Below are 25,086 nucleotides of genomic sequence, written 5' to 3' on the forward strand. Positions count from 1 at the left end.
AATGTAGTAGTGTGATCATGGCTCACTACAGCTTTAACCTCCTGGGATCAAGCGATCCTCCCCACCTCAGCCTCTGGAATCACTGGGACCACAGATATGCACTACTGTGCCTGGCTATTTTTAAATTTTTTGTAGAGATGGGGTCTCCCTATGTTGCCCAGGCTGGTCTCAAACTCCTGGGCTCAAGGGAGTCTCCCAACTCAGCTTCCCAAAGTGGTGGGATTACAGGCATGAGCCACGGCACCAACTTTGTTTTTGTTTTATTCCCACCCTCAAAGGACTGGATGGGAAACACCCTCACAGGCACAACTAGAAATAATATTTAACCAGATATCTCGGCATTCCTGGCCCAGTCAAGTTGACACATAAAATTAACCATCACAGATCCCCTCCAGCTCAGGGCTCAATACACCAGCCTGAGAGAACCCCCATCCATCCTTCTCCCCTCCCTGAATGACCGAGGAGACCATGCCTCTCCAGGAAACCTCTGCCTTAGGAAATCCTACAGATGATTCACAGGAAACATGACTGTGCTCTCTGGGGCAGGGTCAGTGGGCTGGGTAGGGGTTTCAAAATCAACCCCGATTCAAAAAGCACCTGATTGACAGGGCCACAGGTGCTTGCAGTTTTTCCCTGCATCCCCCGCTCTCTCCCCTGGACGAAGTGGGAACAGGGCCCTTGAAGGGGAGTACACTGCAGGAGGAAAAAGAAGAGAAGGGAGAGGGTTTGAGCACCCCTCTCTGTCCTCGTTGGTCTGCTGGCACAAGCATGCACACTCTCCCTTTTCTCCTCCCTGCAGAGTCCCTGTGTTCCGGGCCCCCACCCTCACTCAGGAGGCTCTGCCTCCCCCAGGGTTTCCCAAAACCTCCTCCCAGAACATGCCACATATTTCTGAAGGTCCTTTTGCCAACAAGCATTGTCCTGGGAATATCAGGGTGGTTCCTTACCAGTAAAATCACCCACATAGTGAAACTTTTTTTTTTTTTTTGAGATGGAGTCTCACTCTGTCACCAGGCTGGAGTGTAGTGGCACGATCTCAGCCAACTGCAACCTCTGCCTCCCGGGTCCAGGTTCAAGTAAGTCTCCTGCCTTAGCCTCCCGAGTAGCTAGGATTATAGGTGCGTGCCACCATGCCCAGCTAATTTTTGTATTTTTAGTAGAGATGGGGCTTCACCATGTTGGCCAGGCTGGTTTTGAACTCCTTACCTCATGATTTGCTCACCTTGGCCTCCCAAAATACTGGGATTACAGGCATGAGCCACTGCACCCGGCCATGAAACATTTTTTGTTGTTGTTTGTTTGTTTAATGGAGACTGGGTTTCACCATGTTGCCCAGGCTGGCCTCGAACTCCTAGGCTCAGGTGATCTGCCTGCCTCAGTCTCCCAAAGTGCTGGGATTATAGGCATGAGCCACCATCAACATGGCTCACTGCAGCCTCAATCTCCTGGGCCGAGTTATCTTCCTCCCTGTCTCCTGAGTAGCTGGGACTACAGGTGTGCACCACCACATTCAGCTAATTAAATTTTTTTTGTAGAGACAGAGTCTCACTATGTTGTCCAGGCCGGTCTTAAACTCCTGGGCTCAAGAAGGTGTAAATCACTACACCTGGCTGTGTTTTTCTTTAGTTTTGTTTTTGTTTTTTGAGACAGCATCTTGCTTTGTCGCCCAGGCTGGAGTGCAGTGGCGCGATCACAGCTCATTGTGTTTTGGTGGTGGGTTTTCTTGATGTCTCCCCCACTGGACCGTCCAGGGCATGGGCTGCCCTGTGAGTGCCTCAGCCCTTGCCCATCACTGCCCATGGGGCTGATACACCTGTGTGCACATACTCAGGTGAAGACAGCCACTGCTCGTAGGTGAGGTAAGACACTGAGCACCTGGGTGGGAAGACTTCTCCCACTTCCACCCTGCCTGCACCAGACCATGAAGAGCTCTCCATAGCATGGGTGCTGAACAGGCCCAGCCTGGGTGACAGAGTGAGACCCTGTCTCAAAAAAAAAGACATAATGAGGTATGATTTTAATTTCTTGGCTGTCCCAGTGTATACAAATGTTGGGAGTATGGATTGCTTCATTTCATTTTAAATAGCATTTTTTTTTCTTTTTTCTTTTTTTTTTTTTTTTGAGACGGAGTCTTGCTCAGTCGCCCAGGTTGGAGTGCAGTGGTGCAGTCTCTGCTCACTGCAGTCTCTGCCTCCCGTGTTACAAGTGATTCTCATGCCTCAGCCTCCCGTGTAGCTGGGATTACAGGCATGTGCCATCATGCCTGAATAATTTTTGTATTTGTAGTAGAGATAGGGTTTCACCATATTGGCCAGACTGGTCTTGACCTCTTGACCTCCAGTGATCCACCCACCTTGGCCTCCCAAAGTGCTGGGATTACAGACGTGAGCCACCATGCCTGGCCACCCTTTATCTTCTTTTCTTTTTGAGACAGGATCTTGCTCTGTCGCTCAGGCTGGAGTGCGGTGATGCAATCATAGCTAACTGCAACCTTGAACCCCTGTGCTCAAGTCATCCTCCCACCTCAGCCTCTACTACAGGCATGCACCACTATACCTAGCTATTTTTTAATTTTTTGTAGCAATGGGGTCTCGCTATGATACCCAGGCTGCTCTTAAACCCCTGACCTTGTGATCCTCCCATCTTGGCCTCTCAAAATGCTGGAATTAGGGGTGTGGGCCACCATACCTGGCCCCCTTCATCTTTTTTCCATTGCTTTGTGCCAACCCAGTTTGTGCACTGGGGCCTTGTGATCCTCTCAAAGCTGATTCAGCCTGCATTCCTTTCCCAGATGGACACGTGTGTGATAAACAGCCCTGCAGTGGGGTGAGGGAAGGCAGGGGCAGTGGGGTCCTGTATGTCCTGCCATCTCCACAAAAGGGCAGTCCTCACCCCAGCCTTGTGCTGATGAGACCAGGCATAGATAGTACTGACAACGCAGGGCGGAAGGGAGCAGCCATTAACGCTAATGAGGCAGGCGGCCTGAAAGCTTTGTACTCTGCAGTGGCTCGCCCACCCAGGGAACAGTTCGTTCTGTTTCCTTGGCTTCCAGGAACCCCAGGCGGAAAGGGGTTTGGGGACAGGAGCAGGAGTGGGGGTCTTGGAAACACCTGGAGGGAGAAAGGGAGGGGAGGACCAGAAATGCAGTCAGGAGGGCCTGGGATTGGTTAGGTGGGTTTTTCCCTCCCCATTCCCTCCAAAGAAACCCAGGGTCTAGGTCTGCACCTACCCCTGCCCAACAGTGGCCATTGGCCCATCACCCTCTCCAATGTCCTTGATCTGAATTCTTAGAAGCACAGGAAACAACATGCCACATAGGAGTTGAGTAAGCATCTCTGGGGCCACAAATTAAATTAAGCTTTCAGGGCCGCCTGCCTTGTTACTGCTAATGGCTCCAGCCTTGCTCGGCTCCTAGGTCCCTGTCCCATGGACATTTGGGGGACCCTGGGCACCCTCTCTGGCTCCCAAATTGTAATTGGCTCCTGGAAACCTCACCCCAAATTGGAGATAGGCACCCCTCTTATAGAACAAAAGGCTCAGGTTCAGGGAGTGAGGGTCTGAACTGTGCCCCCACCCTCCAGGAAGGGCCCTTCACAGCCTGGCTGCAGGGATCAGTCACGTGTGGCCCTTTATTAGGCCCTGCCATATAAGCCGAGGGCACGGGGTGGCCAGGAACTCTCTAGGCAAGAATCCCGGAGGCAGAGGTGAGTTCTCAGGTTGGGCAGGGACTCCTCCTCTCTGTGGGGTCTCTATCTGGGCATCTAGAGGGGACTCCAAGGATTAGGAGGGACTAAGTGGTGCGTCTTCCTGCTGAGCTAGGCCATGCTGACTGCAGCACTGCTGAGCTGTGCCCTGCTGCTGGCACTGCCTGCCACGCAAGGAGCCCAGATGGGGTTGGCCCCCCTGGAGGGCATCAGAAGGCCTGACCAGGCCCTGTTCCCAGAGCTCCCAGGTCAGTGTGAGCAAGGGTGGGACTGGGCGGGGCCTGAATACCCTCTGGCCACAAATTGTCTCCCCTGGCATAAACCCTCTTTCTCCCTTCCCAAACCCTCCCATGGGAGGTGGGTGCTTTGCGCTTGGGGGGGTTCCTGCCCTCACATCCTCTGCCCCAGGCCTGGGCCTACGGGCCCCACTGAAGAAGACAACTGCAGAACTGGCAGAAGAGGATCTGTTGCAGGAGGCTCAGGCCTTGGCAGAGGTAACTGCTCGGGGAAAAGGGTAAGGTGGTGGCCCTTGGGAGGGGGCATTGGGTATTAGCTCCTCTCCCCAGCTCCACCTCTCCCCATGCTCCATTGCCATCCTGCACAGGTTGGGACAGGTAAGGTCCCTGGACCTGTAGTTAGAGGCCTGTGTCCACATTCCTGGTTCCCCACACCCACAGGTACTAGACTCGCAGGACCGCAAGCCCCGCTCCTCACGTCGCTGCGTAAGGCTGCATGAGTCCTGCCTGGGACAGCAGGTGCCTTGCTGTGACCCCTGTGCCACATGCTACTGCCGCTTCTTCAACGCCTTCTGCTACTGCCGCAAGCTGGGTACTGCCATGAACCCCTGCAGCCGCACCTAGCTGGCCAACGTCAGGGTCAGGGCTAGCGTAGGGGCAAGCAAATGCGAATAAAGGATGGGACCAACCCCAAGGCTGTGATTATTTCAAACGTGGCCGTCAAAAGAGGGAGGGTTCATGGAGGGGGTGGGAGTGTCGCCAAGCCAAGAAGCCACACATACTCTTATTCCAGGGCCCGGGCTACCCCAACATAGGAGGCACATACACAGGCGCTTTTAGGGGTCCTGGCGCCCCTGGGAAAAGTAGAGAAGAACCGCACTCCAGCTTTCAAAAATCTTGTACAGCAAGTGTGGTTTGGAAAGCAGGACGCAGCATGGCACAGGGGCTATCACTCCTGGCTAATGAATACGCCTTAGGCTCCAGGGCTTGCTTGCTGCTACTTCCACACAATGCCTGCCCCTCATCCTGTTACCAGAGGGAAGGCGGGGAGTGTGCGTTGTTCAGGTCCTTAGCGTTTTGAACAAAGAATTGAACAAAACCCAGAAAGTAACAAAGGAATGACACACAGGAAGGAAGCAGAAAGCAGGGATTTGTTAAAGCGAGAAAGCACTCCCGCAGGGTGGGAGTGGGCCTGAGCAAGAGGCTCAAGGGGCCCAGTTACAAAGTTTTCTGGGTTTTAAGTACTCCTTTTGCGGTCCCTGTCCGTTACCCCTTATCTGGATGAAGGGTTTGGTCCATGGCTAATTAACCCATTTATGCCTGAGGTTGCAATCTTTTGCATTTTTGCAATCAGACCTTGGCGATTACCTTGAGCAGTAGGATATAAATAACTCCCATATGCTTAGCGTTCCAATAGTGGAACACTGGGCACAAATAAGGCTGAGGAGAATTGGCGCCCTATGCAGATGAAGGGATGGCCCATGCTTGGCCCGCAGCCAATCCAAGGCACTCTCCCTTTCAAATGAGACTTGGTGGATGGGGAAGGTTTGTGGGGACAGTGGCTTTTGATCCTTTGTTACTCGGACATGGGGGGATGGGGCTTTTCTTTTTGGTTTAGCTTTAGGAAGTTCGCCTTAGTTGGCCTCACGTTCCCTGCCCCCAGACCTTGGTGTTTTCCCTTGATTCAGTTTCAGAATTCAGCACGTACTGGCCTCAAGTTCCCCGCCTCTAGGCCCTATTCTCCTGCCTCTATCAGACCTCAGTTTCCCTCTGGGGAGGAGGCTAGCCCAGCAGTTTGAAAACTTTGCAAGCTTGAGAAAGGCTGGCTCCTTTCTTTGCCCCGCCCGCCCCTGCAGCGCCAAGTGCAGCAAAACCGGGAAAGGTAGAGGGTCCAGTCAAATCCCTGCGGCCGCGGGCGCCACCACGCGGCCGGCCCCAAACGTCCTCTTCTTAGTGCGCAGGCGCCATAGGACCGCCCCAGCCCACGCCTGCGCCGCGCTTCCGCGCAGCCACCCGGAAGCCGGGAGCTACTCAGAGCCACGCCCCCTTGTGGTCACGTGAGGCGCTTGCGCGTCACCTGACGCGCTTGACAGCCCACTGAAGACGCGGCGTCAGCTGATTTGGGAGTCGCGATTCGTGCCAGCCGGTCCAGGTTCTCTGGTCCCGCCGCTCCCGCAGCAGCCATGTCGTTCTTCCCGGAGCTTTACTTTAACGTGGACAATGGCTACTTGGAGGGACTGGTGCGCGGCCTGAAGGCCGGGGTGCTCAGCCAGGCCGACTACCTCAACCTGGTGCAGTGCGAGACGCTGGAGGGTGAGCCGGGGCCGCGAAAGGCGGGGATGGAGGCTGGCCAGGGCCTGAGGGTTCAGAGGTGTGGGCCAGGAAGCCGGAAGCGGGGGGTCTTGAAGGGCCTGAGAGGCCTCTCTGGGAATCCCGGGGCTGATAGCGGACGCGCGGGAGCGGGATCTACCTCTAGCTGTGACTCGGCGCGGGCCCAAACGCAAACAAGGCTTTAAGAACCGCAGTTGTTCGCCTCTGCTTATGCCACCTTTTCTCTCGCTGTGCTCACCCTGCAGTTTGGAAGGAGAAGGTCTTTCGGGGGTAGCTGGTCGGTGCGAGGTGTGGCCATATAGGCCTCTTTACCCTGACGTAGCCCGAGAGCTGTCCCGTGGCAACGCTTAGGAAAGCTAAGCGGAAAAGCCCCCAACCTCTTCCCCCTCCCCCCCACCAAGACACTAAGGTCTTTGGGATCATTGTGTCTTCGCGTTGTCCTGCGGGGTGAGCCTTCCTGGGGAATTGCTGAGCCAGTTTAGCGAGGGTTTTCTCCCAACTCTGAACCGCTGGCTGGGCAGTATCTCCCGAAGGCAATGTTTGAAAGAACAAGGGTGGCCCTTGCAGATCTGGAAGTTGATATACAAGTATTTGGCCAATTAATCCCACCCCCTCAGCGAGGGGGATGCCTGTTGGGACAGGGTTTCTGAGCACAAGAGTGATGAGAAACCCAGTTCCCCTTTCTTCTCAGCACACAGCTCGAGTGGCGTTGTATTCTGAGGCACAGCTCCAACAGATGTACTGAGTTAGAGATGCCCCTAATTCCAGTCTTTGCCAACCACTCCCGCTCCAGGTGGTAGGGAAGGGAAGGGTGGCCCGGATGTGAGGGGATCCCTGATCCTCAAGTGGTACTCGAGCAGAGGTACTGGTAGCCTCGTGATTGGTAGCTGGGTAGGGGGAGGATGGCCTGATGATTCACCCACTGGAGAACATTTTCTCATCAGAAACTTCTTGAGGTTAAAAGTGAGCTCAAAGAAAAAAATAGTTTATTGTTTACCTTGCAAACTAGACCAGTAAAGTGAAAATAAATACCTTTAAAATAGAAAACTTACCGTTAAAATACAATAATTATAGATGTTATGATTTTAATGTAAATCTGCAGTACAGGCCGGGCGCGATGGCTTACGCCTGTAATCCCAGCATTTTGGGAGGCCAAGGCGGGTGGATCATGAGGGCAGGAGTTCGAGACCAGCCTGACCAAAAGGGTGAAACCCTGTCTGTACTCAAGATACAAAAAATTAGCTGGGCGTGGTGGCAGGCGCCTGTAATCCTAGCTACTCGAATTGCTTGAACCCGGGAGGCGGAGGTTGCAGTGAGCCAAGACTGCACCACTGCACTCCAGCCTGGGCAACAGAGCAAGACCCCATCTGAAAAAAAAAAATCGACAATAATTGTAGATATACAGCTGAGCGCGGTGGCTCACGCCTGTAATCCTAGCACTTTGGGAGGCCGAGGCGGGCGGATCACGAGGTCAGGAGATTGAGACCATCTGTGGATCACGAGGTCAGGAGATCAAGACCATCCTGACTAACATGGTGAAACCCCGTCTCTACTAAAAAAAAAAAAATACAAAAAAATGAGCTGGGCGTGGTGGCGGGCGCCTGTAGTCCCAGCTACTTAGGAGGCTGAGGCAGGAGAATGGCGTGAACCCGGGAAGCGGAGCTTGCGGTGAGCCAAGATCGCTCCACTGCACTCCAGCCTGGGCAACACAGTGAGACTCCGTCTCAAAAAATAATAATAATAATAATAATTGTAGGTTTTATGATGTTAATGTACATATGCAAGAAAAGTTGTTTACCTTACTTATGTGAGTAGAGGTGGGGAAGGAGAGCACTTTAGGATGCTGGGTTGTAGGCCTCCGCCAGCAACCGGTTGACCTTACTGTGGGAAAAAGGGGAGAAATAGAGGTAGGCTGCCTGGGACAAGGCCTAGCACACAGTTGGAGCTTAATATGAGTTTTGTGGACTTCCTGGGACTTGTTGAAGGTCTTTATTTGCCTAAATCTAAGGTGAACATCGTTGATCATCAATAGACATTCAGTTGGTTGTTTCTCTTCTTGACTTTCCTCACTCCTGCTGCTGTCTACTCTCCTGTAACAGAGCTTCTGGGGGCACAGGGTTTTTACCATCTTCCCAGGGGACCCTCTATCATCCCCCATAAACCTGTTAGGCCATTCTTTCTACACACTTTTCCTATAACACTGCTCAACATAGGCACCCACCGCCCGCCCCCTGCCTCACCTCTTGTAGAAAACCATCCATATCTTTTTTTTTTTTTTTTTTTGAGATGGAGTCTGGCTCTGTCACCCAAGGTAGAGTGCAGTGTCGCGATCTCGGCTCACTGCAAGCTCCGCCTCCCAGGTTCATGCCATTCTTCTGCCTCAGCCTCCCGAGTAGCTAGGACTACAGGTGCCCGCCACCACTCCTGGCTAATTTTTTGTATTTTTAGTAGAGACAGGATTTCACTGTGTTAGCCAGGATGGTCTTGCTCTCCTGACTTCATGATCTGCCGGCCTGAGTCTCCCAGAGTGCTGGGATTAAAAGCGTGAGCCACTGTGCCCAGCCCACCATCCATATCTTTAGTGTGGCATTCAGGGATCCTTTGCTCTTTCACACACATTTCTTTCTTTTCTTTTCTTTTCTTTTCTTTTCTTTTCTTTTCTGAGACAGAGTCTAGCCCTGTCACCCAGGCTGGAGTGCAGTGGCGCGATCTCCGCTCACGGCAATCACCACCTCACCAGTTCAAGCCATTCTCATGCCTCAGCCTCACGAGTAGCTGGGATTACAGGCATGTGCCACCATGCCCGGCTAATTTTTGTGTTTTTAGTAGAGAGGATTTTGCCATATTGGCAAGGCTGGTCTCGAACTCCTGACCTCAAGTGATCCACCCACCTTGGCCTCCCAAAGTACTGGGATTGCAGGTGTGAGCCACCATGCTTGGCCATTCACACACATTTCTTTTGTTTTTTTTGTTTTTTTTTTGAGACGGAGTCTTGCTCTGTTGCCCAGGCTGGAGTGCAGTGGCGCGATCTCCGCTCACTGCAAGCTCCGCCTCCCGGATTCACGCCATTCTCCTGCCTCAGCCTCTCGAGTAGCTGGGACTATAGGCGCCCGCCACCACGCCTGGCTAATTTTTTGTATTTTTTTAGCAGAGACGGGGTTTCACCGTGTTAGCCAAGATGGTCTCAATCTCCTGACCTCATGATCTGCCCGTCTCAGCCTCCCAAAGTGCTGAGATTACAGGTGTGAACCACCGCGCCCGGCCCATTCACACACATTTCTATCCTTCATATCCCTCATGCAAGCCATCCCTCCAGCACTTGATGCACAAAGTGTGGTGGACTTTGGAGTTAGGCAAACTTGGGTTTGAATCACAATCCTGCCAATTACTGGACTACTTTAGACAACCTATTTAACACTTCTGGACCTTGGGTTTTTCAACAGGTATGTTAACAGCACCTATCTCATATAGGTTGTGAAATGTCAAGAAGCTACAATGTGTAAAACACTTAGCCCAGCACCAAGGATAGAGTAAGCACTAGGTAAATGGTAGCTCTTGTTTTCAGTATTGTTTGTACCTGTACCCTCCAGAATTTCACCTTCCTCATTTCTCTTTAAAACTGTTTATTATGGATACTGTCAAACATATGCAAATAAGAAGCAATAATATAAGCCCCTAAGTAATAATCATCTAACTACAACAATAATAAATTCTTATTGATAGAATAATTATCTGTCTTGTTTCAATACTAGCTCCATTTATACCCCCACTCCCAAATTATTCAGAAGTAAGTCCCAGATAGCATATCATTTCAGTTGTAAATATTTCAGCATCTCTGAAAAAAGTCATGAGTATTTTAAAAAAAGATATTATTCCTCCTTCCTTAAAAACAGTAATTTGTTAATGTAATCAGATATCCATTTAGTGTTCAAATTTCCCTGATTGTCTCAAATTTTTAAAATATGATTTATTTGTTTCAGTTGGGATCCAGATGTGATCCCTACATTTCAGTTGATACTCTCTCAAGTATTTTAATATATAGATTGAAGTTAGATTACTTGATTTATAGATTTTCCATCCATCTCGATTTTACTGATCCCATCTCTGATATTTAGTTGAACTTTTTCCTCTGTCCCAATTAGTAGTAGATGTAGAGGCTTGCTCAGATTTTGGTTCAATTCTTTTTTTTTTTTTTGTGAATACTTAATAGGTGATATTTGTACTTCTTTTTTGGTGTGTGAATACTTAATAGGTGGTGTTTGTACTTTTTTTTTTTTTTTTTGAGACAGAGTCTCACTCTGTCACCCAGGCTGGAGTGCAATGGCGCGATCTCGGCTCACTGCCACCTCTGCCTCCCAGGTTCAAGTAATTCTCCTGCCTCAGCCTGCCAAGTAGCTGGGATTACAGGCACCTGCCACCTGGCTAGTTTTTTTGTACTTTTATTAGAGATGGGGTTTCGCCATGTTGGCCAGGCTGGTCTGGAACTCCTGACCTCAGGTGATCCACCCAGCCTCCCAGAGTGTCAGGATTACAGACGTGAGCCACTGCAACCAGCCAATGTTTGTACTTCTATTGGGAGGCACATAATACCTAGTTTCTCTTTTTATGGTGTAAGGAATAATTGACATTTATTGACTGGAGCCATCATTTCATTGGGGGTTGCAAAACAGTGCTATTCTAATTCTGTTTCCTTCTGTAGTTGCCAGCTTGACTACTTCTATGCCTGTAAACTTCCAGTAATCAACTACTTAGTTATCCTGAGATACAGTCTGTATAGGAGAGTTTACGATAAATGCTTGATTCTTTCCAGTAGTTACCAGGTTTCAAAATAATGAGTTGTTTCACCAACATCCTCCAAAAATGACTAATGAGGTTTTGTGACTAAACCAACCAAGAGATTTGTTTAGTATTATAACACACTAATGGATTTTAATGTATGTATTATGTTTCAGTTGATTAATCTTATTGATGCTTAAATTGTCTCTTGGTCAGTGGAAGCTTTTTCAGTTGACTGCCAAGTCTTTTTTATGTAACCCTGTAGCCATTGAAAGTTTCCTTACTATCTGAGATATCTGTTTTTTGTTTTTTTTTTTTCTTTTTTTTTTTTTGGAATGGAATCTTGTTTTCTTACCCAGGCTGGAGTGCAGTGGCACATTCTCAGCTCACTGCAACCTGGATTCAAGTGATTTTCCTGCCTCAGCCCCCTGAGTAGCTGGGACTACAGACCTACGCTACCACGCCTGGCTAATTTTTAGTAGAGACAGGATTGCACCATGTTAGCCAGGCTGGTCTTGAACTCCTGACCTCAGGTGATCCACCCACCTCGGCCTCCCAAAGTGCTGGGATTATAGGTGTGAGCCACTCCGTCTGGCCTGAGATGCCCATATGTTCTAATCTTACCTTGAACATTTCTTGACCCAGACCTAGAGTCTTCATTCCTCTTAGGAGACTTGGTTCTTTTTATTAAAAAGTTATATTTAGAGACCATAATCCGAGTCATGTGGGGTTCTCATTGATACTGTATTGGACGTCATTCTTGGTTTTTCCCATGGATAGTTTAGCTCTTCTCTTACTCAGAAACTTGGAAATTACAGAGAAGCAAATGGCTTGCTGGATTATGTAGCAGTGCTTCAGCTGATGAGTACCAGAATGCCAGTTTCCTAATTTGGAATGGGAGCTCTACCTGATACTTGGGCCAGTCAGGACATCTCCCTCCTGTTGTAAAGAAATATAATTAACACTCAAGAGGAGTCCTGTGTCCTTCTCAACTTCCATGTGAGCTAATGGTCCTGAAGATTGTTCTTCTCAGCCAGAGAGTTAGATCCTTGGAGGCCATGGTTGAAGCGCCTGTATATGATGTGCTGGCTGTTGTCCAGAACACTTTTATCCCTCTCTACCCTGATTCATTTGTCTTCTGTCCATTACATCTCTTTGTGCCTTTCAACATTATTTCACAAGAGACAATTTTATGCAAGAAGAAGAGAGACTCCAGGCTGGGCTTGGCCAATCACCAGTCACAATGTCACATGAAACTGCAGATGCAAATGTTGATGGTGTGGCAAGTCGTTTAGCACAGACTGATTGTGGGGTGGTTAGGAGTGTGACTGGAAAGTTAAGGAGAGATTAGCTCTTGAAGGATCGTAAAAACCATAGACAGGACTCTGTCCTGAGTGCAGGGGATGGGATGGTAAAACTATTAGACTTATACTTTAGAGGATACCTGCAATTTGAAGGCAGAGGCCACCCTGGAGGCGGAAAGAACAGTTTGCAGGTTCTTATAGTAATTCAGGCTGGGGGTGAGCCTGACCTCAAGCATTGGCTGGGAGTATTGTAGGAGAATTTAAGGAAGGGGAATTGATAGGACTTGAGGGTTGGGTAAGAAGGCTGGGGGAAGAATAAGTCAAAGTCGATGTCCTCATCTCTGGCTTAGGCAACTGTGTAGGTGGCAAAATGAAATGACGGTGACAAGTAGGAGAAGGAACAGGTTGGAGGAGTGAGAAGATGAAATTGAGGGATCTGTGAGCCATCTGAGTAGAGATACGAAGGTTATTTTTGGTGCTCAGTTGTGACAGTTCTGAACTTTGGAAATTGAGGTAGCAGTGTGTCCATGGTCCCCAAGAGATAACCATGGAATCAGAAGAGTCGAGGCTGAAGATGGGACCCTCCCCCAGGAGGTGCTTCAGTTGATCAAAGGACTTGGGGGAAGATGATGGTCCTGCCAAAAAGGCCAAAGGCATTCCCTGAAATGTGAGTAGCCCCAAAGGAGAGCCTGAAAATAAATGAGGTAGTGAGTGCCAAATGTGGCCAAGAGATTGATAAAGTCAGCCTTCCATTTGGTTTTGCCGTTCAGAGGTCATAGGAGACCTTAATGAGAACAGCAGAAGGTGAGGCTAGAAGGTGACAGCAGTGGATGGGCAGAGACAATGTCTAGATAGTTAGAGAAGACCTTACTGATGAACTGATCCCAGTGCAGCCACTTAATTGGCTTTGTGACCTTGGGCAAGTCATTTGTCCTCAGCTGTAAAATGGGAATAATATTAGGGTCTCTGAGATGTTTGTGAAGTGTAAGCACAGGGCCTGGGACCAAGTGAATAGTTGGAGAGGCCCGCTTTTCCCCTGTGGTCATTCTCTGCCATCGCTCCTAGGAGACAGGTGCCATGGTGGGCCTTGAGTGGCTAATACAAATATGTCACACAGGTCTTGCTTAGGGCAGGTGTGCCTGTCTAATAGGCAAACTGGGTGACCATCAAAATGGCATTGAGTGCACAGTAGGTAGGGAGGGGATGTATTATGTGGTGGGTGACAGTTAATGGGTATGGGCTTTCTTTTTGGGGTGATAAAAATGTCCTAAAACTGGCCAGGCATGGTGGCGCATGCCTATAATCGCAGCACTTTGGAAGGCCGAGTCCGGGGGATCATGAGGTCAGGAGTTCGATACCAGCCTGGCCAACATGGTGAGACTCCCATCTCTACTAAAAATACAAAAAATTGCCTGGGTGTGGTGGCTCATGCCTGTAATCCCAGCACTTTGGGAGACCGAGGTGGGCAGATCACGAGGTCAGGAGATCGAGACCATCCTGGCTAATGCAGTGAAACCCTGTCTCTACTAAAAATACAAAAAATTAGCCAGGCATGGTGGTGGGCGCCTGTAGTCCCAGCTACTTGGGAGACTGAGGCAGGAGAATGGTGTGAACCCGGAAGGTGGAGCTTGCAGTGAGCCCAGATTGCACCACTGCACTACAGCCTGGAAGACAGAGCGAGACTCCGTCTCAGACAAACAAACAAAACCACAAAAAATTAGCTGGGCATAGTCGCGGGCACCTGTAATCCCAGCTACTTGGGAGGCTAAGGCAGGAAAATCGCTTGAACCCGGGAGGCGGAGGTTGCAATGAGCTGAGATTGTACCACTGCACTACAGCCTGAGCGACAGAGTGAGACTCCATCTAAAAAAAAAAAAAAAAAAGTCCTGAAACTGATTGTGGGGGCCGTTGCACAATTCTGCGACTATACTAAAAACCATGAATTGTACACTTTAAGTTGGCAAATTGTATGGCAAATGAATTATATTTCAGTAAAGCTGTTGCCGCCCGCACCCCCTAGCCCCAAATTAGCCAGGCCAAGAGGTGGGAAGAGCATAGGGAGAAGGAATGGCAGTAGTCTCAGAAACACGAAACTGCCTCGTGCATGAGAGCAGCCTTGGGAGGTGGAAGGAGAAAGTAGAGTGTGTCGAGGGTTTGCAGCAGCGAGGTCTGGATAGATGCATTGGGCTGGTTCCTGGAAGGCTGTGGGTATCTTAGAAGGACATATTGCTCAGGAAGGATGAGAGTTATGGTAAAAATTTAAAAAGAGAGAGATTCTTGTTAAGGTTAATGTGTAGGAAATGTCTTGTTTAGGAGTGTCTGTGTATGGTCTTGCCTGGAAATAGTTTATACGTTTCATTTTGTTTGTCAAAGGAAACTCTATTGAATTGGTGAAATTAGATGACCACAACTTGGACAGCAAGATGAGCTTAGCTCAGTCCTAAATTCCTCTGAGTCAAATGTGATCCAAAGGAAGAGATGACATGGTACTGGCAATCTAGTGAGTACAAGTGAGAGAGAGGAGTTGGGGGCTGGGGGAGGGCATTGGGAGAAGGGTGTGCAGAAGGCAATAATGGAAGGAGCATTTACTCTGTGGAAGGAAGGGAATGAGCATGTTGAGTTGTGAGATCCTGGGCCCCACACAATCCTAGGGTTTTTCCCTCATGTTGGCCCCACTGCCCTGGGCAGTGTCATTGCTGCACGAGGAGACCCCGAAGCTCAGTGGCGGATGAACTGGCACAGGTTGTTTGTGGTGTCTGGCAGCCTGCTGCACTCGTTGCTCCCCTCCAGCTTGCTGCTGCTGCAGCCTGTGAGGATGAGGCCCCAGAGCAGGAATGGAAGCTAGGGCTAGGCAGAGGGGAGGTTTGGCATCTTGCTATCATGAGCCAGTGTGGGAACTTAACCCCTCAGTGGGTGAAGAAATGGGGAATTGTGGAGGAGGTAGGGTTGGTGGTGTGATACAATTAGAAGCTCACTGGGCCTGGCATGGTGGCTGACGCCTGTAATCTCAGCCACTTAAGAGGCTGAGGTGAGAGAATCACTTGAGCCCAGGAGTTTGAGACCAGCCTGGGCAACATAGTGAGACACCCCCCCCACCCCCTGCCCAATCTCTTAAAAATTAATAATATGGGAAGCTGAGGTGGGAAGGTCACTTGAGCCTGGGAGGTTGAGGCTGCAGTGAGCTGTGATCACACCACTGCAATCCAGCCTGGGTGACAGAGAGAGACCCTGTCTGGAAAAAAAAAATAATAATAATAATTAATTTTTTTTAAAAAAGAAACTTGCTCTGAGGGAGAGGATGATTAATATGTACAAAATCACAGATAGGAGAAATAAGTTCTATTCCATACCATAGGGTGACTATATTTAACAATATTATATATTTTTAAACTGCTATAAGAGAGGATTTTGAATGTTCTTAACACAAAGAAATAATAGGCCACATATGGTGGCTCATATCTGTAATCCCAGCACTTTAGGAGGCTGAGGCAGTTAGATCGCTTGAGGTCAGGAGTTTGAGACCAGCCTGGGCAACATGGTGAAACCCCCAAATCTACTGAGAACACAGAAATTAGCCGGGCGTGGTGGCACATGCCTGTAATCCCCAGCTACTTGGGAGGGTGAGGCAGGAGAATTGAACCCAGGAGGCAGAGGTTGCAGTGAGCCAGGATCACCCCACAGTACTCCAGTCTGGGCAACAAAATGAGACTCTGTCTCAAAAACAAAGAAATAATAAATGTTTGAGTTGATGGATATGCTAATTACCCTGAATTGATCATTACACGGGGTATATGTGTATCAAAATATCACATTTATCCTATAAATATGTGCAATTGTTACAGGTCAGTTATAAACAAAAAAGAAACTTGCTCTGAGGCTCTAGAGGATGGATTTGCAGGAACAGGCCAGAAGCAGGACACTTGCTAGCCGCTCTTGCAGCTCTCCAGGTAGGAGAATATGGACTAACTAGGGTAGGAGTGAAATGAGGGGGGATGAAGGACCGGGTCAGAGATCAGCTTGGGAGATGAAAACCACAAGATTGGGCCAGTTTTTATTAGATGTGGGGTGAAGGGGGTTAGAAGTCAGGCTGTTGGCTTAATAAATGACTGGGTGGATGCTGGAGCTCTTTTTGAGATGGGGGCTACCAGAGAAGGGGGAGGAAGGTTAGGGGAACAGATTGGGGAGTGGGAGGGAAGTGTTCTATCTCAAATGTCTGAGGGAGTCCAGCAGGCAGGTGGCTGTGTGGGGAAGTAACACTAAAGATATTAACCTGGAAGTCACCAGTACACTGGCTGGCGGCAGTTAGGCCCGCACCAGGCCATCTGTTGGCTTGTAGCCAGGGCAAGCCTGCCTTGGAAGCCTAGCTCTGCCCACAAGTCCTGCCAGGAGGCTAGAGAGCAGCCTTAACTGTGGGCCAAGTGGACACAAGTGTGGCCTAACAAGGACACCTGGCATGGAGCCCAGTTTGGCAAGTGGAGCAGAGAGAGGGACAGCCGGGCTCTCCCTCCAGATTCCTGCCATGTCTCTTCCTGCATGATGCTGGGGCATGGTGGTTTTTTGTTTTCTTGTTTTCTTTTTGACTAAATATAATTTTTTAATTCCAAAAAGTTGGTAGAAGGATGACCTGGTGTAGACTCTCCAAGGGGTATACATTGTCACCCCTTTGTCAAAACACTGCATGCATATACCGTTTGACCCTGCAACCCAACTTATAAGGTTGTATCCCGTAGATTAGCATGGGATAGCATGTACAGAGGTGTTTACGCCAGCCTTGTTGGTAACAGCGAACTATTAGAACCAATGGAATATCCGGTGATTTGGTTATGGTCTGGTTAAATAAACCATGGTCTGTTCTTAAAATGGAATACTACGAGAGAGTGCTCAAAAGCATGAAGTTCCATAAGGGCTGATTTAGAAATATACTGTTAGGTGAAAAGTTGCAAAGCGTTACATATAATCCCATCTTGGTAGACTACCAGATGGACATACACATGTTTTTGGAAGCATAGGTGCCATGTTGTCATGAGTGACAACCTCTGGGGAGAGGGATTTATAGAGGCTGGGAGGGGGATGATTTCAATGTTGACTTTTTATGTACTCTTCTATTGTTTAAATGTATTAGAGTGAATACATTTTGTAGTTTGAAACATTCAATAAAGATATTTAAGGAAAATTAGGACATGTAGGTGAGCAAAGAGAAGGGTCCCCGCACCCAGCAGCCAACGAAGTTAAGGCCTGTGCTGGAGAGCCTGGGACCTTTGTGAGCCAGGTTTTGGTTCGCAGCATTGTAGGGCTGGTCTGAGTCTTAGGGAAACCCCATGAAGCCACTTCTCTTTACACCTGAAGACTCCCAAGTGTGGTGGGGGTGCTTGAGGGCCCAGGCCAGAGCTGGACTCTTCTCATGTCAGCTGGCTGGAGCTGCAGGGCCCCTGTCCAGGTACAGCCCCTGTGAGCAGGTGACCACTTAACTGGCCGTTTTTCTGTCTGTCCTTTGCCTCGTCCTCCCGACCCCAGCTCCTGTATTCGCTTTGTTGGTTGCATTTTGCACTGGCATATACTTTAGCCCTATTGATTGATTGATTGACTGATTGATTGATTTTGAGAAGGAGTCTCACTCTGTCGCCTAGGCTGGAGTGCAGTGGCGCAATCTCGGCTCACTGCAACCTCCGCCTCCCGGGTTGAAGCGATCTTCCTGCCTCAGCCTTCTGAGTAGCTGGGATTACAGGTGCGTGCCACCGTGCCTGGCTAATTTTTGTATTTTTAGTAGAGGTGGGGTTTCACCATGTTGGTCAGGCTGGTCTCGAACTCCTGACCTCGTGATCCACCCGCCTCGGCCTCCCGAAGTGCTGGGATTACAGGTGTGAGCCACCGTGCCTGGCCTTTAGCCCGATTGTATCTGGGAAGCTATTTGTGGTCAAGTCAGTAAGAGTTCCCACAGGAGCCAATAACTGCTATTTCCAAATCCCTGCCACAGGATGTGTTGTCAGAACTTGCTCTGGTGGGTGATAACATACACTTTTTCTTGGGTTTACTCAGCGATTTCTTGGGCCTGGTTTCCGAGGTGGAGCCAGTGCTTGAACCCCTGCTAGGCCTTTTGAAGTACCCTCAGCATAGGCAGATGTCAGCCATTCAGGGCCCTTAGTAAATAAGGCTTTCTGGGTGACTAGGGTTTCTTGATGGCAGAGACGGAAATGCTTCAACACCTTATTTTAAACATTGCATAATACACTTCTGGAATATATTAGTCTCACTTCCCTGCTTGCTTGCTTCCTTTCCTTTCTTTCCTTCTTTCCTTTTTTTTTTTTTTTTTTTTTTTTCTTTTTCTTTTTGAGACTGGGTCTTGCTCTGTTGCTCAGGCTGGAGTTCAGTGGTCCAAACACAGCTCACCGCAGCCTTGACCTCCCAAGGCTGAAACAATCCTTCCACCTCAGCCCCCCAAATATCTAGGGCTACTGGCATGCACCACCACACTTAGCTAATTTTTGTTTCTTTTGTAGCGAAAGGGTTTTGCCATGTTTCCCAGGCTGGTCTTGAACTCCTGGGCTCAAGTGATCCTCTTGCCTCGGCCTCCCAAAGTACTGAGATTACATGCATGAGCCACCATGCCCAGCTCCTTTTCTTTTTTTAAGACAGGGTCTCACTCTGTCACCCAGGTTGGATTGCAGTGGCACGATCATGACCCACTGCAGCCTCAATCTCCCAGGCTCAGGTGATCCTTCTACCCCAGCTTTCCCAAGTAGCTGGGAGTACAGGCATGTGTCACCATGCCTGGCTAATTTTTTATTTTTTAGTGGAGACACGGTCTCGCTATGTTGCCCAGGCTCCCTGCTTTCTTTCTTTCTTTTTTTTTTTTTTTTGAGACAGAGTCTCGCTCTGTCGCCCAGGCTGGAGTGGAGTGGCCGGATCTCAGCTCACTGCAAGCTCGGCCTCCCAGGTTTACGCCATTCTCCTGCCTCAGCCTCCCGAGTAGCTGGGACTACAGGCGCCTGCCACCTCGCCCGGCTAGTTTTTTGTATTTTTTGGTAGAGACGGGGTTTCACCGTGTTAGCCAGGATGGTCTCGATCTCCTGACCTCGTGATCCGCCTGTCTCGGCCTCCCAAAGTGCTGGGATATCAGGCTTAAGCCACCGCACCCAGCTGCTCCCTGCTTTCTTAAGTGGCACACACTGAACATAGCAGAGTCTCTCTTACATTAATGGCTGTTAGACTTGGAATGAGATGTAACAGAACCACTGTCCCTGAGGGCCCGTGTCTGCCTCCAATAGTTTTGTCCCTGGCCTTCTGTCAGGCCACCCATTCACTCTTCCTGCTGTGGTCAGGATGCCTACTATAGCACCAGGGTCCCCTTCCCAACCTGCAGCTGCTCTTGGTCTTTGAGCTCAGTGGTTAGACACACTGCAGCTTGTTAGGAGGATCTACTTCCAGAATGAACAGGTGCAAGGACATGATATGACCGTCTCTAAGTCATCTGCGCCTGCTCAGGGTCAGGACCCTAGGGCCCCTATGGGTTGCCAGAACCTTTCTTGAGTTCTGTGTGGAGCCAGGCATCAGGCAGACCATGACTCCCTTTCTGGACAGCTGTGTGATGTAGAGCATGTATTTGCCCGCTTGTAAAATGAAACAGAAATCACTTACTCGTAGGTTGTAAGGATTCAGCAGCACAGTCCTAGTCAGAGTGGATGCTCAATAGATATTTGCCTGATTGGATGAGTGACAGCTCTTTTTTTTTTTTTTTTTTGAGACAGAGTCTCACTCTGTCACCAGGCTGGAGTGCAGTGGCATGATCTCGGCTCACTGCAACCTCCACCTCCTGGGTTCAAGCGATTCTCCTGCCTCAGCCTCCCAAGTAACTGGATTACAGGCGCCCGCCACCACGCCCAGCTAATTTTTGTCTTTTTAGTAGAGATGGGGTTTCACCATGTTGGCCAGGATGGTCTCGATCTCTTGAGCTCGTGATCCACCTACCTCAGTCTCCCAAAGTGCTAGGATTACAGACATGAGCCACCACGCCCAGCCACGACAGCTCTTTATTGGCACTGACTGAGTACTAGGCTTTGGGGTGTGGGGGAGGAAAAGCCAAGTCTCCTCCCACAACACCAGGGATGCACCATATCATAGATTTCCCTGTTTCTGAGTTATTAAGCACTTGCTTTCGTTAGACACATACTAGGCAGTAGAGACAAAAGGAGTTGAGACTTGGATAAAGGGAATTGGAGACTTGGGAGGGTCTGGCTGAGAGGGAGAGCAAGAGTGTAGAGGTCTGAGGATGCCCATGCTTCCCTCCATGTCCTCTTCAGCCTTGTCCCTCCGAAGGCTCTGTCTTCACTCACGCAAGACAGACCAGTTCCTCATGACTGAGTCAAGTCCATGTAGTCTCCGGTTTGGCTTTCCAGGCTTATATCCACCTCTGGCCAACTGTTTTCTTTCTTTTCTTTTTCTTTTTCTTTTCTTTTCGTTCTTTCTTTTCCCTTCTTTTTCTTTCTTTCTTATTTATTTATTTATTTATTTATTTATTTTGAGATGGAGTCTCGCTCTGTCGCCCAGGCTGGAGTGCAGTGGCCCGATCTCGGTTCACTGCAAGCTCCGCCTCCTGGGTTTACACCATTCTCCTGCCTCAGCCTCCCGTGTAGCTGGGACTACAGGCGCCTGCCACCTCGCCTGGCTAGTGTTTTTTTTTTTTTTTTTTTTTTTAGTAGAGACGGGGTTTCACCGTGTTAGCGAGGATGGTCTCGATCTCCTGACCTTGTGATCTGCCCGTCCGTCTTGGCCTCCCAAAGTGCTGGGATTACAGGCTTGAGTCACCACGCCCGGCCTCTTTCTTTTTTTTTTGAGACAGGATCTCACTCTGTTGCCTAGGCTGGAGTGCAGTGGCTCCATCATGGCTCACTGTAACCTTGACCACCTAGGGTCAAGCAAACCACGCACCACCATGCCCAGTTGATTTTGTTTATTTTTGATAGAGACAAGGTCTCATTATGTTAGCCAGTTTGGTCTCAAAACTTCTGGGCTCAAGTCATCTTCCAGCCTTGGCCTTCCAAAGTGCTGGGATTACAGGTGTGAGCCACTGTGCCCGGCCAACTCCTGTTCTTTTTTTTTTTTTTTGAGACAGTTTTATTCTTGTTGCCCAGGCTGGAGTGCAATGGCACGATCTTGGCTCACTGCAACCTCCGCCTCCTGCGTTTGAGTGATTCTCCTGCCTCAGCCTCCTGAGTAGCTAGGATTACAGGCATGCGCCACCATGCCTGGCTAATTTTTTTGTTTTTTTGTTTTTTGTTTTTTGTATTTTTACTAGAGATGGGATTTCTCCATGTTGGTCAGGCTGGTCTCGAACTCTCGACCTCAGGTGATCTGCCATCTTGGCCTCCCAAAGTGCTGGGATTACAGGCGTGAGCCACCGCGCCTGGCCCAACTCCTGTTCTTTATGAGACATTCCTGCATGGCTCTGTGGGTACCTGTAGTCCTACTGCCTCAGAGGTTAATGACTGGGAGATGCTGGCCAGGAGTCTGAAGCAGTGATTAAATTGGAGGGATATGTTGAAGGGGAACTAAAGCTGGCGTACCCTCTTCCCACCAGAAGGGCCCCTCGCTGTGGACAATGCCATCCTCCCTTCCACCACAAGGGGGTGCGCCAGGATCACTCCACTGTCAAGGAGCCTGGGGAGGGAGGTGTGGCTGGACCCCGGGAGTCAGCCAGGCTGCCTCTCCTCTGCTTTTCCATGAAGCAGCTGCCACCAGCACTGTCCCTTGGGCCCTACTTCTGCCTTGGGCCCTACTTCCCTCACTTAAGTCCCAGTTGGCCTTCTCAGTTGAAGTAAGGCTTGTCACTTAGTGTCTCCTGTCTGTGTACGTCTACCCACCGTTACCTCCCTGTGCCCTATCTTCCTGGGTTGGGAAGGAGAAGGCCAGGGGACATTTCCTGATGTTCTCTGCCCTGGTGCCCAGTGCAGGCTGCTCCAGCCTTGCCCACCACACCGTCGTCATTTGCCCTCACGTGGGTCATGCCAGCAGCTCAGAGTTGGAGCTGCAGGTGCAGCACAGTGTGCTATGAACCTAAGGGTCTTGGGAGCTCCAAGTAGGAGCTTGAGGCAGCCCAGGGATCAGGGCTACACTTCTCAGGCTCCTAGACCCATGCACCTCCCTAGGTTGTCACCACTCTTGTCCTGCCACCCTGGCCCCTCCAGGAGAGGGAAAATTTGTCTTCAGGACAGAGGATGAACTTTTCTCTCTTAACCTCATTTGGCACTCCCTCTGAGGGGCATGTAAGATGTATGTGGCATGTATAGGTACATGTATGCAGGGTGACTCCGGGAGATGGCCGAACCAGGCACCCTGAACACCACGTAAGCACTGCAGGTCCACATGGTCAGGCTGGCAATGGGTTATCATTAGTTGATTGACAACTCTCTCCTACCCTGTACCGCAGTTTGGAGGCCTCTCCATTGGCCTCCCTGGCATCTGCCTCATCCAACACCTACTCCCTGGCTGATGTTTTAAAAAATCTATTCTGCCCTAGAATGTTGGTCTTCCTCCTTTTCAAAGGCAGGAAAGTCAAGGCCCCGAAGGCTGCTTTAGTAGGCTAGGCTGCTGCTGTGTGGCCTGGGCACCTGCTCTGTGTGTCCAAACCTAGCAACTCCCCTGAAGGACCAAGGTGTATGCACAAGGGGCAGGGCTGGGGTTGCCCCTGTGTGAATGTGGGTGGTCCTGAGGACCGCTGAGCAGATTGATGGCAGGGGAAAGGAATATATGGAGGAGCATCCCTGACTGGTGCTAGACACTGCTTTCCTGGCCAGCTCTGGCCTGGCCCTGGGCATTTGCCCAGACCTTGCCCCCCTTTGGATGCTCAGGCAGTGGTTTGCAGGCCTTGACCTCAACAGAGGCTTTCGTGCTTGGCTGGTGGATGGGGCTTTCCCCTCTGAGGAGTCATCTGAAACTCAGCCTTTACCGCCTGTCCCTGTCCCTGTGCTGGTGGCCACTCAGAGGCTCCACAGCCCCAGGGTCTCCCCTGCGGTTGTCATCAGTTCTTCTGAGGCTGCTCCATGGGTATCCAGGCCAGGGGTCTCACCTGGAGCCCCTGAATGACCTCAGGGGCTGGGTTGCAGGGAGTCAATGTGGTCTGGGCCTGACTAGGCTAGAACAGTGTCATAGCTGGACAGGAACCTGGAGGTACCATTATCCAGCTCTCTTCATCTGGGAAGCTAGGTCCAAGGTGAGGCCTAAGGGTGTAATTATGGTCTCCTGACATCTGTCTTGGCAGTTCCTGTCCAATCACTCTACGTTCTTTGATTTTTTTTTCCCCTTTATCTATTCTTTCATTTGTTCACTCAAGAATGCCTGGACTATATCTCTATGAACGGACCCCCAACTCAGGAAGTGGTAGTCATGCAAAAAGGACCCTGCTTCTGGGGCCCTTGTCTTTCCCTCAGGCCTTGCCACATGGGATTTAGCTTGGAACTTGAAGGGTTGGCAGCTGATGAATACAGATGAGCTGCAATCCATGATGCAGCACACAGGTCCCTGAGGCTGCCAGGTCATGGGTTCAGCTCTGCCTGTTTTCCCCCCACCCCCAACCCTTTACGCTTCAGGCTAGATACCATATCACAAGGCCTGGGGGAGCACAGGGTCCTGGAATGTTACCCTTCAGTATCCGCGCAGGCTCCATGCCTCCCACCTGCCCCAGTGGCTTCAGTCATTTGGACCTGGCTTCCACTGTGTGGTCAAGCAGGTGACCATGTCCCTCCCAGGGGCCAGCCCAGGTTCACAGCACTGGCTCACTCTGGCATGTTACTGTTGCCCCCACAACTGTCCCACGAGGCCCTTGAGCAGGGCCGCTGAGGGAAGGGCTGAAAGGAAGGGTGGGTGGGGTCCTGGGGGTGCTGTACTGGACTAGCTTGTATAGTTACTGCTTCTGCCATCTTCTTGCCTGGACCAAGCCTCTTGGCTCTGTCAGGCGAAAGTGTGGGATGGATTAACTCTACCTCTGGCCTGGGCTACTCTAACCAGTTTCTTTTTTCTTCTCTTCTCTTTTTCTTTGCTTTTTTCCTCCCCTCCTTCCTGCCTCCCTCCCTCTTTCTTTTTTTTTAAATTTCTTTCTTGAAAGGGTCTCATTCTGTCACCTAGGCTGGAGGGCAGTGGCACGAATACTGTAGTCTTGACCTCCTGGGCTCAAGTGATCCTCTCGCCTTAGCCTTTTGAGTAGTTGGGACCACAAGCACGTGCTACCACACCTGGCTAATTTTTGTATTTTTTGTAGAGACAGACTCTCTCTGTGTTGCTCAGGCTGGTCTTGAGCTTATGGGCTCAAGTGATCCTCCCACCTCAGCCTCTCAAAGTGCTGGGATTACAGGCGTGAGCCACCATGCCCAGCCTCTGTCCAGTTTCCATGAGCCACAGGGAATGGGACTTTATGCTGACAGTGCGTGAGCTCACAGCCCCAGATGAGGTTTGATCCCACGAGCCCAAACACAGGGCCTAGGTCAAAGCAAAATTAGTATTTCCTACTTTTCTCCTTCGGGCTGGCTCTGGGCACCATGGAACTGGTAGGATGCTCCAGCCAGGATCCAGCCTGATTTGCTTATTCTCACTGAGAATAGCTGCCTCTAGGGAGCCCTAGAAATCCCCTCCACCTCTACCTGAGTGAGCCCCAACTTTCCTTCATCTCCTTCCTAAGATGGCTGTGCATGTGAAACAGGAGCCCAGCATTAAGAGCTGACAGGATTGCTTAGGTGGTGCAGGCCA

The 25,086-nt window shown here is 50.0% G+C and overlaps 2 protein-coding genes across 5 annotated transcripts in view; both read left to right on the forward strand.

Moving 5' to 3' along the window:
• Nucleotides 1–2,560: 2,560 nt before the first annotated feature.
• AGRP (agouti related neuropeptide) lies at nucleotides 2,561–4,629 on the forward strand. Its single transcript, XM_031657922.1, has 3 exons — nucleotides 2,561–3,952; nucleotides 4,113–4,198; nucleotides 4,382–4,629. Exons 1-3 carry the CDS (start codon nucleotides 3,823–3,825, stop codon nucleotides 4,562–4,564), a joined length of 399 nt encoding a protein of 132 aa, XP_031513782.1. The 5' UTR covers nucleotides 2,561–3,822; the 3' UTR covers nucleotides 4,565–4,629.
• Nucleotides 4,630–5,976: 1,347 nt separating this feature from the next.
• The window catches only part of ATP6V0D1 (ATPase H+ transporting V0 subunit d1), a 43,978-nt gene continuing 24,868 nt past the window's right edge, over nucleotides 5,977–25,086 (forward strand). For 2 of the 4 annotated variants that reach the window (XM_003917039.3, XM_021932362.1), the window contains exon 1: nucleotides 5,977–6,253. In XM_003917039.3, the coding sequence (XP_003917088.1) occupies nucleotides 6,124–6,253 (130 nt within the window). In that variant the 5' untranslated portion in view covers nucleotides 5,977–6,123. Of the gene's footprint in view, nucleotides 6,254–16,193; nucleotides 16,299–25,086 lie in introns of all 4 variants that reach the window. The other 2 variants (XM_009196683.4, XM_021932363.1) reach the window with 2 other exon arrangements.

Source organism: Papio anubis, chromosome 18 (assembly GCF_008728515.1).
Source record: "Papio anubis isolate 15944 chromosome 18, Panubis1.0, whole genome shotgun sequence".
In the NCBI taxonomy this organism is placed as follows: Eukaryota; Metazoa; Chordata; class Mammalia; order Primates; family Cercopithecidae; genus Papio; species Papio anubis.

Bases quoted from the DNA above. Each gene is read 5' to 3' on its own strand.
- AGRP (XM_031657922.1), top strand. From the start codon at position 3,823: ATGCTGACTGCAGCACTGCTGAGCTGTGCCCTGCTGCTGGCACTGCCT. The intron at 3,953-4,112 runs GTCAGTGTGAGC...CCTCTGCCCCAG, and splicing joins CCTGTTCCCAGAGCTCCCAG to GCCTGGGCCTACGGGCCCCA. The intron at 4,199-4,381 runs GTAACTGCTCGG...CCACACCCACAG, and splicing joins AGGCTCAGGCCTTGGCAGAG to GTACTAGACTCGCAGGACCG.